Source organism: Danio rerio, chromosome 8 (assembly GCF_049306965.1).
Source record: "Danio rerio strain Tuebingen ecotype United States chromosome 8, GRCz12tu, whole genome shotgun sequence".
NCBI lineage: Eukaryota > Metazoa > Chordata > Actinopteri > Cypriniformes > Danionidae > Danio > Danio rerio.
In genome coordinates, this window is record NC_133183.1 from 2,897,272 (window position 1) to 2,911,277 (window position 14,006).

The 14,006-nt window shown below is 38.9% G+C and overlaps 2 protein-coding genes across 4 annotated transcripts in view; one reads left to right on the top strand and one right to left on the bottom strand.

The window, feature by feature from the left end:
- Nucleotides 1–2,518: 2,518 nt before the first annotated feature.
- Nucleotides 2,519–14,006, bottom strand: part of pi4kab (phosphatidylinositol 4-kinase, catalytic, alpha b) — a 158,510-nt gene continuing 147,022 nt past the window's right edge. For all 3 annotated transcript variants that reach the window (XM_073909892.1, XM_073909891.1, XM_073909890.1), the window contains one exon: nucleotides 2,519–4,385. In XM_073909892.1, coding sequence (XP_073765993.1) covers nucleotides 4,334–4,385 — 52 coding nt within the window. In that variant the 3' untranslated portion in view covers nucleotides 2,519–4,333. The remainder of the gene's footprint in view (nucleotides 4,386–14,006) is intronic.
- LOC141375549 (uncharacterized) lies at nucleotides 5,196–9,662 on the top strand. The gene is made up of 11 exons (XM_073909964.1): nucleotides 5,196–5,260; nucleotides 5,704–5,782; nucleotides 6,263–6,366; nucleotides 6,479–6,619; nucleotides 6,871–7,016; nucleotides 7,214–7,350; nucleotides 7,670–7,763; nucleotides 7,939–8,274; nucleotides 8,423–8,609; nucleotides 8,699–8,826; nucleotides 9,342–9,662. The coding sequence occupies exons 3-11, from the start codon at nucleotides 6,285–6,287 to the stop codon at nucleotides 9,660–9,662; spliced, it is 1,572 nt and encodes a 523-aa protein (XP_073766065.1). The 5' UTR covers nucleotides 5,196–5,260; nucleotides 5,704–5,782; nucleotides 6,263–6,284.

The window sequence follows — 14,006 nt, forward strand, 5'->3', positions numbered from 1 at the left end:
AGACGATAACAACATATTCATTTCTTGAAACTTTAAGATTTTTCAATATATTTTTTTACAGAACAACCCCTTGCCCAAGTATTTAACCCCTTACAGATGAGGGAATACATAAAAAATTATAATAATAAAATTATAATGAGATTATTAAAAAAATCAATTAAAAGAAAACAATATAAATAAATAAATAAATAAATAAATAAAAGGTATTGCCATCATAATTACTTTTCAAGGGATACATTTGTACATCATGTTACATTGTATTACATTGTAGTACCTCAAATTAAAGTGATGATAGGTTAAGTAACCTCTAAGTATAAATTCAAGTTCAAGTCACTTTATTGGCATTAATGACATTTAATACAGTATTGCCAAAGCAACATTTAAATATGTAATATATTAACATCATTAACAATAATAATATAGTAGACAAGAAATAAATGACAAAAAACATCAGATAATACATTTGATAATAATAATAATAATACAAAATAAAAAGTTTAGATTATTTCAATTAGATGCATGAATTTAAATTAACCTATTTCTTAAGGTGTGTAGGGTTTATCCGTATTTTGAAGCTAGTCTAGATGTCAATTCATCCTCTCCGAGTATATGGTAAAGTTTTTTCTGAGTCATTTAAATTGAAAAATCAATTAGTCAATGTTTCATATTGGGGAAAAATATATTTCTCTAGTTGTGGTGTATTTGGGGCAGAACAGAAGGAAGTGTCTCATCCTCTATTTGGTTTGTGTCACACTGTTTACATCATCTCTGTTCTTTAGGAGTCCAGATTTCTAAAGCTGCGTCCCAAATCCCATACTTATGCACTATTCTACGCCATTTTGTAGTATAAATAGTGTAAGTAGTGTATTCACACTGAAAACTCTAAAAATAATAAGTGCACTTTAATTACCCGGATGATGCACTCATTCAGCTGCTTAAGTGAAGTGTGGAATGATGGACACTTCACGCACTCAACGACCGCAGGTTTGCTTACGTAGCGGAAGGGGCGGAGCTATCGGACGCACATGTTGAATAACTTAATTTATTTTGGATGGTGAAAGCAAAATTCTCCTATGAGAGTGATTATAGCGCCTCCCAATGGTGAATGCGGCAACACTCACTGCAGGTATTATTTGATAATTCGGTCGTTTATTTCACTGATTTGGCAACAGTCAAACGTCATCAGAGAAACGGTTTGAATTTCCGCTTAGTAAAAAACATTAGTGTGCCATTTGGGATGACACTACATACATATACTATCCTGTTGAGTGTGTAAGTGCATAAGTACATAGTGCATGAGTGCATGGTGTATAGTGTGCCATTTGGGACGCAGCTTATGTCATGATCACAGATGTGATAGTACTACAGTAAAGTACTTCAATTGATCAGTTGTGGTAATACTATACTTACAAGTGTAATATAAACAAATCACCCACAACTACCGCCGTAGTTTTTTTTTTACAATATAGGGTATATTATACTACAATTCACCACACTTTACTGTAGTAAAACTCATTAACAAGTTGTTAAAAAAAATACTAGCCTAAAATATAGGCAGTATACCTACCTAAACCTGTAACACTCAACAACACTAGTATTTAATACAGAATTTACCATCACCTTTTAGTGTTTCGTGTATTGTTAATAAATAGTGTAGAAATATATCAACCATATCAACATTCTTGGGATAACCAATTGAACAGGAGGATCTCTGGAGAGCAAAAGCACGAAAGGAAGAGGAAACATGAGGCACAAACTGTGGGTCTGCATCAATGACTGTAAAATGACGCGACAGCCCCTTTTCCCATTGAACGCTTTGAGGGCAAAACGCCTGCTTGACGGGCACAAACTGTCGCAAAAGACTGCTGAAATTGGGGCCTTGACATGCGCAGAAGGACTGTCTGATGGAGCCAGAGCAGGAGCCGCGAAAATGAGCTTCCAACCAAACGCTTTATGTAAAATCAACCACGCCCCCCGAACTACTCAGCATGCGTTTGCTGTCATATCAACACAAATGGATGTAATAACGTTAACAACTATGAGGGTTTTATATATTCAATCGTGCCAGCTCCGGGCCGCAGCGCATAACCTACTCGCGGCGTCGCGGGCTGATTCCGGCTCGCATGCAGCAGCGCCGGCTCGCTCGGCCGCCGCATCTGGCTCGATTGACTCGGGCTGGAATCGGGCAGTGAGTCCAGGCATCCGGAGTAGGTCCAGCAGAGGTAGTCAGTCTGAGCTCTGAGGGGTAAGTCTCAGGCTGGAATCTAGCTGGAACTGGCCCTAGTGTATTTATACAAACATATATATATATATATATATATATACACACACACACACATATATATATATATATATACACACACACACACACACACATATATATATATATATATATACACACACACACACACACACACATATATATATATATATATATATATACACATATATACATAAAACATGGAATAGCAATAGTCAAAAAAGTCCAGATTGGCAGTAAACACACATTACAACTCTGTAATTGTAGACATTTATTAAACATCTCCGACAAAATAAATAATCTAAAAGGCGGATAGAAAGAGGCAGAAAACTGATGCAGCCTTACAAACGAGCGTACAAATATTGATCACACTGTACAATCAATAAACTGATCAACAAACAGTCACAAACTGCGAAACAGGCAGCCGGTGATCAAAGGCTTGATGAGCTTATAATCAGGAACATTAGCAGATCTCTAAAGCTGTAAACACTGACGTCAACATCCACATGATATCACACACCTCTCCTTCAGAAAATGCACTTGTTTTTGTGTTCATAAACAGAGGCTGTAGGAGTTAAACATCTGGAAATTATTTAAACTACAACAAAATCACATCCAATAATAATCCTACTGCACCAGTGATTTAGAGCTGAATCCGTCATGCAGCAGACAGAGACGTGCAGAGGAGACTCTTCAGAAGAGCTGACTGTAGATCAGAACTGATGCAGACACTATTCAGGAGTAATGAGAGCACAAACACACCAGACTCTGACCACACTGCAAATCTGAATGAAGACACACACACAGGGTCGCACGCACACACCGCCACATGCATGCACGGTCACACACACATGGCTGCATTCGGGGTCACAAGCACGCACACGCAGCTGCATGCACACACACACACACACACACACACACACACACACACACACACACACGCATGGCTGCTTGCACGCACAGCCACACACATGGTCAAATGCATGCACAGCCTCATGCACAGTCGCACGTACACACGGTCGCACACACACATGCGGCTGCACACCTAGTTGCATGCACACATGGCTGCGTGTGCACACACAGGGCTGAATGCACAGTCACACGCACACATGGCCGCAGTCACAGTTGCGCACACATGGTTGCACACACGATCACATGCCCAATTGCACACACACGCATGCGTGTATGCACACACGTCTCGCACACACGGTCACATGCACGTATGCATAGTTGCACACACATGCATGTGCACACACACACACGCACTAAGCCGCACGTACGGGCGCTTGCACACGGCCAAACACAGTTGCACACAGCTGTACGCACAGGCGCTTACACACGCGCTTACACACGCGCGCGCACACACACACACACACACACACACACACACACACACACACACACACACACACACACACACAGCCGCATGCACAGTCACCTGCACAGCTCGGGCGCAAGCACACACAGCCACACGCACATGGTCATACTTAAGGTCGCAGTCACGCACACATGGCCGCACGCACAGTCACACGGCCGCACACACACATGGCTGTATGCACATACACACGGCCACACACACAGCCACACACAAAGTTGCACGAACATATGAGCGCACACACGGCCAAAAGCAAAGTTGCGCACACACACACACAGCCGCACGCACGGGCGCTTGCACACAACCAAACACAGTTGCACACAGCTGTACGCACAGGCGCTTACACACACACACACAAACACACACACACACACACACACACACACACACAGCCGCACACACAGTCACCTGCACAGCTCGGGCGCAAGCACACACAGCCACACGCACATGGTCATAATTAAGGTCGCAGTCACGCACACATGGCCGCACGCACAGAACATATGAGCGCACACACGGCCAAAAGCAAAGTCGCGCGTACACACACACACAGCCGCACACACGGGCGCTTGCACACGGCCAAACACAGTTGCACACAGCTGTACGCACAGGCGCTTACACACGCGCACACACACACACACACACACACACACACACACACACACACACACACACACACACACACACACTTCCTCTGGTGTTCAGTAGGGGATCTGGTTCTGGTAGTACTGGATCATGTCATATGTTTTGCTCCTGGAACAAATCAAACACATTTCCTCAAATGAAACTCGTTACACCAACGTTGATTGATTATGTATTATAATTAATGTATACATAAAGTATATATGTATTAATTTTTGTGGTAACACCATGTATCTCTGTGTGTTTGTGTGTGTGTGTGTGTGTAGAAGTGTTTATGGACAGTATGTGTGTTTGTGCGTCTGTGTTTTTGTGACATATCAGGACACAATTAGTGAACAAGCAACGTCCTCATTACTCCAAAAGCTTATCAATCACACAGAATTATTTCAAACAAAGTAAAAATAATTTATGGCCCGTTTCCCCTAAGTAGTACGGTTCAGTCTGCTTTTACGGCTGCTTCCACTGTCAAAAGGTGTACCGAACCGTACCACTTTTTCGGCACCCTTTCGAAAGGGTACCAAAACACGAGAAAGAGTACCAAAAGGTGCAGCTACACGCGCAGCTGAACGCTGATTGGTTTACAGAGATGCGTCACGAGCTCGTGGAGCTAGCCAGAATGAAAACAAAGGAACTGCCATGTTTTACATACACATCCGAGAGATTACACCGTAATACTATATGCATATAATATCGAGGAATGAATGACCCGAGCTCAAATAAACCTCATTGCACAGCAAATTTACCGGTGTTGATTTACTGGTGTTACAACAAAGTGTTAAAATAAAGTGTTGCGTCAACGCTATACAGATTGAGTTAAACACCAAAAGCGTCAGTTTCGATTAAGAGTTGGTGTCATTTTATATCGTTGCAAAGGCAACTCCTTAAGCGTTAACCAGGCCACACCTCCATGAACGTGCAGACGTCCTTTTGATTCAACCAGACCACATGCAGACGCCATTTCAAATGCTGCAAGTGGAAGAAAGTTGGTAAGTCTAATATATAAATCTTATTATACAGATTCATTGTGTAAATTAAATAATATGTTTTTGTATCTTAGTTTAATCATTTTTTTTCATAACGATCAGTATATCAAGCGTTACACAGCCAAATAATTCAGACGTGATTTTTATTAAGTTAGCCTATATCAGCAATTTTATGAATCATGTAAAGCCACCATAACGCTTATATTAATATTATTATATTATAATTCTCGCACACGGCGATTGCTTTATTTATTTTATTTACCGTATGCACATGTCTGGACATAAGCACAGTGTAGTTAGGCTCGCGCGCTAAGACCGCCGTCCATTTTAGCAGGTAACGTTATTCAAGGTGAACTATCGCGTGTGGATTTCTTGTAGTGTTCAACAAGTAAATGTGCACATTTCAAAGACAGCGGCTGAACTACTATAACTTGTTTTAATCCAAGGTACATGCTTGGGTTCCTGCTGAATGGTGGCCGACTGACCGTGGATCGGTGAGAGTTTTCGCTGTTAAAAAGTACCGTGGTAAGTTTTTAATGCTGCAACGAAAGTCAGTGATTGCTCACTTCGGTGATAGAACGCACGTTGTGGAATATAAACACACAGTTCAAGACTTCAGATGAATGAAACGACTAATCTACATTATCGACAAAAACTGTTGTCAGATATTTTAATGTAAGGGCATAATCTTACGCGAATGTAAGAGATTGCAATAACAAGGTTTAGCCGTCAAGGCGCTATAGCTTAAGACATTACAGCTGCCAGGAAACAATAGAAGAAGACAGCGCGCGTAACGGTAACGTTAGTCAGAATGAGTCCAAAACAGACGATAATACATTCATAAAACTCCCTCCAATATATCATTGTCGTGTAAGTGTGCTGCAAAACAACGAACGTTAACTTTAAGTTGTCTTTATTTATAGAAAAATTATTTATTCTTACAATTTATAGTCCAATTATATTACATAAACCAAATATAATGTGTTTATTTCTCTCCACACCAAGAGCTTCACCAGAGGTCAAGACAATGCTTGTCAAAGCACAATATCGAAACCAAAAGAAGTTCATAAAAATCCCAGAGGCTTGCTTTGATTTATTTTTAGCAGAGGGTGAGTGGTATTAAAAATAATATATATTTATTAAAAAAAGTTTCTCTATCATACGTATCATTAAACGTGAATAAAGCATTTAACAATAATATTTATTTTCCCTCCTTTGCAGTGAAAGAGAAGTTTTCATTACCACAGGATCTTGTAATTACAGTTACAGATGAAACTGGTACAGAGGTGGACGAAGATGTGTTTCCTGATCTAATGAGCACCAGTGGACTGCTTCTTGTTATAAATGCTTTAAATGACAGTGGTGAGTGATAACAGTGGAGCTATTGAATGATGTAAGATGTGTCTAAGTGAATGCTGCCAATTTTCAGTACTTTACCATATTTTTAATGTCGGCAGTGTTGATGTGGGTAGAAATACAGTCCCATAATGTAAACTAGTATTGAGTGTGGTTTTTTTTTTTTTTTTTTTTTACAAGTACTTAGACCTGTCTTTTTATTTTGATCCAGTATTAAAAAACCTGTTGCCTGTTAACCCCAGTTTTAACATTAACAGGACCCTCCACACCTCAATCTTCAGCCAGCTTTGATACAGATACACTCTCTTTAACTTCAAAAAGCAGTGAGGACAGTGACTGGTTTAGTCCAAAACGCTTTAGAAAGGATGAGGATGAGGCTTCACAAAACTCACAGGCCAGAGATGTGAGTGCAAGTACACAATTTGGGGGGTTTACTTGCAGTATCATAACCATAAGCTTTACATAATCAGTTCCATTAATTTATGTATTATGTGTATAGTACTGACCTTTTCCAGATCAGGATTGAATTTAAATGGCATTTTCAATATTCCTGCATTTCTACCTTTATAATAGGATGTTAATGCTAATTTCTTTTTATAGTTGATCAAACAAATTCTAGAGACAAGACCAGGTGGAGCAAATGTGCTGAGGGAGTATGAAGATACGGGGACAATTACTGATGAGACAAGAAAAGTTATGGTGAACATTCTAGTAGCCCACATGATGGAGACAGAAGGGTAATTATGAAAAACAATGTTGTTGTTTTTTTATGGTTATAGCAGTATACAATAGTCAACATTTGAAATGAATCAAAATCTTTTATCAAAGTATTAAATCTATTGTACTACACCCATTCTTGTCAAAGGACAATTTTGAAAAACATTTTTTGATACACATCAAATGTTGACTACTATATAGATTATAAATTGTATAGTGTGAAGTTGAGTGCTAGAAATGTAATAGTGCTAATCTTTTAAACATTTAATTGAACAAATTTTAATAACATTTGTTAATTCTCATCAATGTTAAGTAACATTGAGTACTCCTGTTCTTCAGGAGAGTTCCACACCGCCTTACCAAACAGAAGTATGGTTTGGGAATTATCACCTTGTTTCCCTCACTCAGAGATCCCCAAGGGAGGACTGGATATGTAAGTTCTTGTCTGTCGTCAGAAGATCATTATATATATATATATATATATATATATATATATATATATATATATATATATATATATATATATATATATATTAATGGAGTGTTAAATGTTGAATCTGAATTTGTGTCATTTTGAATTTATTAATTTTTGAATTTATTAATGTCAGGAACATTTTTATGATGGCCAGAAAAACTCTGGATTCTTGTCGTGGCGACTCAAAACCGTACAAAGGGGGACAAAACCTTCTGGAAATAAAGATGATCCTAAAACAGAGGAAAAGGGGGGTCCTTTGCTTGACCGACAGCTGTGTCACCCTGAAGATCAGCTGGACAGTGATCAAAGTCTAGAGGCCATCTCTCTGATGAATCATACAAGCGACCGTGAGGTCATCATGCAGAAGATGAGGGCAACATTTAAATACAGACAACGTCTTGTGCGTGATCCAGAGAAATCCACCACTATTCTCTCTGTTTTTCCTCGATTTCTGGATACGAAAGGATTGGTATGAATTGTCTTTTTAAATATATTTTATTTATAAATATAAAAAAATTTAATTGAAATGTTAGTTTCACAGATGTGGTGAAATAGTGACTATCACATTTAGCTTGTAATATTTTATAGTAATGGAATGTTTTCTTCTGATTTCTCAGATTCTCCAGGACTTTACACTCCTGTTCGGGTCAGAAACGGCTTCCAGACTCTTGGAAAGGTGGCCAACAGTTTTCAAGTCAAAGATTATCAAGCTAGCAGAAACCTTGACATCCACTCCACTGCTGAAAAGATTGCTGTCATCTGCCAAACAGAAAAAAGAAAGCAGCGAGGCAGAGGATTTCCCAGGTACAGATGTAACTGATGTAATGGTGCAGTGAAAATCTTTTGAATGTTATTTTACTGTCTATGTTTAACTTTTTACTTGTCTTTTTCAGAGTGGGACAGTGACATATCATCCTTTCTTCTACTTCTGCATTTTTTGTCGCCCCAAGTTTCTGGAAGAAAGAAAATCCAGAAGATGAGCATCTCGCAGGCAATTGACCATCTGGTGGTTTTTCAAAAGGTAGGTAACTGGTGATGATACAAGAGCTGTAGACATTATACCTTCAATTAATGCATTAACTTCTCCAGTTGATAATACACTATGAGATAAGTGTAATATGAAGTGCTTGATTTATCAAATTTTCTAAACCTAAACTGGAATTAAGCTTGTTGGCGCTTGTATCATTTTCTGTGTCTTTTGATCTTAGTGTTCAATTGAGCTAAACAGACTCAAACTATGACTGTAAGATGCACATATTGCCAGTAAAGCCGGTTCTATAATCAGTTCTAAATCTAAAACATCAGGGTTATATGTTCTGTTTATTAAGTAACCTCTAGGGATTTCATTTCTTTGTTTTATTTGGACTTAACCTGTGAGAGCCTCAGAGATTTACAACTGATCACAGAATTGCTTCCCTGACAAAATGACACATTTAAGTCACAGCTTTTGCAATATTGCAAAATCAATTTAATGTTGACTTTGTAGTCATAATGTTAACTGATAATGCTTAATTTGCCTTTTTTTTCCTCAATCAGGCATGCCGGAGTATTCAGGAACACCTCGAGACAGAAGACAATCGTCAACCTTACATTCTTGCCATAGGAAGCAGCAAGGAAGCCATCAGTCAGTTCTTCATTGTGCTTGACAAAAAGCTCATCCCATGTCAAGAATCCTCTTCACTAGCGGCAGTCGATGAACTGTTCAAGGTCCATTTTGTGTTCAGTATCAGTTATGATCCTCCACTTAAAGGTTTGTTCACATTTCTCCAGACCACAGTGTACAGAATTGATGTTGGCAGCACAAGTGAAACCCCAAGGGTGAAGGAGCTCAGAGCTAAATTACAGAATGATGTTTAGATGCTACATCTGTAAATCACTGTTTGCTACAACTGTAAAATTAATTCGGCACCTTAAACTTGTTCATAGTTTGTATCCTGGCAAGAAGTTTGAGTTGGTTTGTGCTCAGGATGGTTGCTTCCTACAATTTAAAAGTTATGCAGGGTTTAAAAAACATTTAACCAGATTTTATTTTAGCGGTGTGGCATCAAGCAGTGGTAACATATCTATTCAAAATCAGCATGCTCCAAATCCTGACGAAGCACTTGTGTCTGACACAGAGCAAATGACAGATAATGATGCTCAAGTGGTTGAATGTTCTTCTCTTTCAAGGGATAGTTCAAGGGAAATGTGTGCATCCATAATTGCCAAATTGCAGGCTAATGGTGTTGCAAACAATTTAATTTTGTCTGTTATTGAAAGCATGGAGGATTTTGTTAATGATTTCCATACTAACTTAAGGGAGAGCATTTTAAATGTTGTGCCTGTTGGTAGCACAACTAGAAGTTCAGTTGAAGAGGTTTTTAATAATTTTCATAATTCATTCTCAGATTTTAATACAGACACTAAATGGAGAAAATATTTCAGCAAGAAATGGGGAGTTGTTGAACCCACTGAAATTCACTTGGGAGTCAGGTACGATTCAAGAAGAAATACGACCTCTGGAATGTATGAACAAACAACAGTTAATGACACCTTTATTTACATCCCTCTGCTCAACTCTGGAGTTCATTTTTAGAAATGAGGAAGTATGTAAACTGATTCAAGAACAAAGGCAGTGACATGTATAGAGAATTTTGTGATGGGCAGTATTACAAAAGGCATCCATTGTACTCCATCTGTAATAATGCACTTCAGATCCAAATTTACTATGATGATTTTGAAACAGCTAATCCATTAGGATCTAAACAAGGAATCCATAAACTTGGCTGTATATATTTTGTGCTTCGTAACCTACCATCACATGTAAATTCATCCTTGATGAACATACATCTAATTTCTTTATTTCATTCTGAAGATGGAAAAAAGTATGGCATGGACAAAATACTTGGCCCATTGATTGATGATGTTAAAGTTCTTGAGCAGAAGGGAATGAAGGTGTCTTTTTCTGAGGAGCCCATTTTTGGTACAATTGCTCAAATTACTGGCGATAACCTGGGTCTAAACGGTATTCTTGGTTATGTTGAATCTTTATCTGCAAAACATTACTGCAGATTGTGCCTTACTGACAAGGTGTTAGCACAGGAAGTATTTAGCGAGGATGATCCAAGGGTGATTTTGCGCAACCGAAACCAAAATGAGAAGCATTACAAGTATCTTACTGACAACCCTAATGAAAACTCCTGTTATGGTATTAAAAGAAATTCTATACTCAACACCTTGACTTACTTTAATGTATCTGAGAACTTTGTGCTGGACATTATGCATGATATTCTGGAGGGAGTGGCACAGTATGAAGTAAAACTGCTTTTTGAATATATGAGTTGCGGTCTAATACCTTGTGATTCCATTCCTCAAAGACTGTATGCCTTCAACTATGGTTTTTTGGACCGAAATAACCGCCCAACCAAGGTCAACCTTCAGCACCCAGGAAACAGTATTGGACTTAATGCAAGTCAGACATTGTGTCTCATCAGGAACATCCCTCTCATATTTGGAGATGTTGTTCCAGAGGGAGATAAGCACTGGCATTTGATGTTGCTGCTCTTGCAAATTGTTGACATTGTGTTTTCTCATTGCATTTCTGAAGGAATGATCATATTTTTGAAGCATCTGATAGTGGAGCACCATCGGTTGTTCAAAGACTTGTATCCTTCTAGAAATCTGATTCCGAAGCATCACCTTATGATTCACTACCCTGAATGCATCAGGCAAATTGGCCCATTGATTCATGTATGGACGATGAGGTACGAAGCAAAACACAGGTTTTTTAAGAAAAATTTAAAAAACTTCAAAAACCTCACCAAATCGCTTGCAAAAAAACACCAGCTGGCAATAGCCTATTACTGGGAATCCTGTACATCGAGGGGTATTGAATCTGGTCCTGTTTCAAATGAGTTGTTGTCTGATCTTGAAAAGTGTGATTTTATTTCAGAGCAACTCAACATTGATCTCTCTAGTGAAGTAACTATCACTCCTTGGGTAAAGTGTCATGGTACGGAGTATCGAAAAAATCTTGTTGTTTGCTTAGATTTGGTTGAGGATGTACCAGTCTTTGGAAAGATTGTTCAAATTTTGATCAAGGATGGAGTTTATTTTTTGGTCTCATGTATGGAATCAGAGTTTGTTGAACATCTCCATGCTTTCAGGGTTTTTGCACAAGAGCACAGCCTTGTTCTCAAAAAAACAGAACAATTGTTTTACTACAAGCCATTTGATTTGCAAATGACATATGGCAATGACAGTTCATTTTATATTGTTTTGGACTGTTACTTGTAAAGTAATTTTATTGGTGGCTTGGTGTTCCATGTTGGAATAAAATTTTGAAAGAGTAATGTAGTAAGATGTGTTTTCTTCACAGTGAATTTATTATTTTTAAATAAAAAAATTTAGAAGCCTTAATATAGTTATCCATAAAAAAGTAACATTTCTTAAATAGTACTGTCAACATTTAAGTAATGTAATGTTTGATTCCTATAAGCTTGAATAGATTGTGATTTATTTACTATTTATTTTTTTGAACAGTGTTCACTCCTGAACAGTGTAGGATTTTAACTCTGTCAGAGTTTGCAACAAAGTTCCTCCTAGCTCTGTAGCAGTGTTGTTGTTATCTGCGTTGGTGTTAATACTTCACTCTTATAGTGTTAATATTTTGACACTGTGTTGGTGTTAAAAGAGGCAACACTGTAGCAGTGTTGTTGTTATTATCTGCATTGGTGTTAATACTTCACTCTTATAGTGTTAATAATTTGACACTGTTTTGGTGTTAAAGAGGCAACACTTTTGAAAGTGTTGAATTAACACTTTGCGGGTGGTTCCCATATATACACTTTTAAAGTGTTGAAATTAACTCTATTGGTGTTAATTTCCGGATTTCAAATTTACTGTGTGTTGTCTTGATGAACAGCCACAAAGCCGAGAAGAACAAAAACTGCTGTTTCCTGTTGTTGTTTTACGAGGCCGTCTCGCGAGCTCGCGATCGTGTCTATATTTGATATAACGAACTTCTTGAGCTGATGATAATAACGTGTGCGTGAGCATTGGTGTCTCTGTCATCTGATCCTTTCAGGAAAGAAAAGGACAAACGCGAGAGTGAATCGCGAACAAAGGAGAAGGGTTAATAATGAACATTTATACACAAGTATTAATGTGTGTAAAGCATCTGTGTTGTGAGAAGAGCTTCTCATATGATTTGTGAACGACATTTACAGATTTACTGTAGACATTTATTCAAGCGAGAATGACGTCGACTGAAACTCTCTGTCGTACACCATGCCCACCAATTGGTAGTGGAAACCTAAGCCTGATAAAGGTGACCTGTACCGAATGGTACTGTACCACTCAGTGAAAACAGGCTTAAGGCCATAGAGAATACAGTTTGTACAGATGAGAGGTTTGTACCCTCTCATTTCTTGCAAGCCATCTCTCCTGCAGTCATACCAACACTGACTCACATAATTAACACACCTCTTGACTCTGGTTTATTCCCCACTTCATTTAAGCAGGCTAGGGTAACCCCACTGCTAAAGAAACCCAACCTGGACCATACGCTACTTGAAAACTACAGACCAGTATCCCTGCTTCCATTCATGGCCAAGATTCTGGAGAAAGTAGTGTTCAATCAAGTCCTGGACTTTCTTACTCAAAACAGCCTCATGGACAACAAGCAATCCGGCTTTAAGAAAGGCCACTCAACTGAGACTGCCCTGCTCTCGGTCGTGGAGGATCTCAGACTGGCTAAAGCAGACTCTAAATCATCAGTACTTATCTTGCTGGACTTGTCAGCTGCTTTTGACACTGTAAACCACCAGATCCTGCTATCTACGCTCGAGTCACTGGGCGTTGCGGGCACTGTTATACAATGGTTCAGATCTTACCTCACTGACAGGTCATTCAGGGTGTCTTGGAGGGGAGAGGTGTCCAACCTACAGCATCTAAACACTGGGGTACCTCAAGGCTCTGTTCTTGGGCCACTTCTCTTTTCCATCTACAAGACATCTCTAGGACCAGTCATCCAGAGACATGGATTCTCCTACCACTGCTATGCTGATGATACCCAGCTATATCTCTCTTTTCACCCTGATGATCCCTCGGTTCCGGCTCGCATCTCAGCCTGCCTGTTGGATATTTCACACTGGATGAAAGATCATCATCTTCAGCTGAACCTCACGAAAACAGAAATGCTTGAAGTTTCTGCCAACCCGA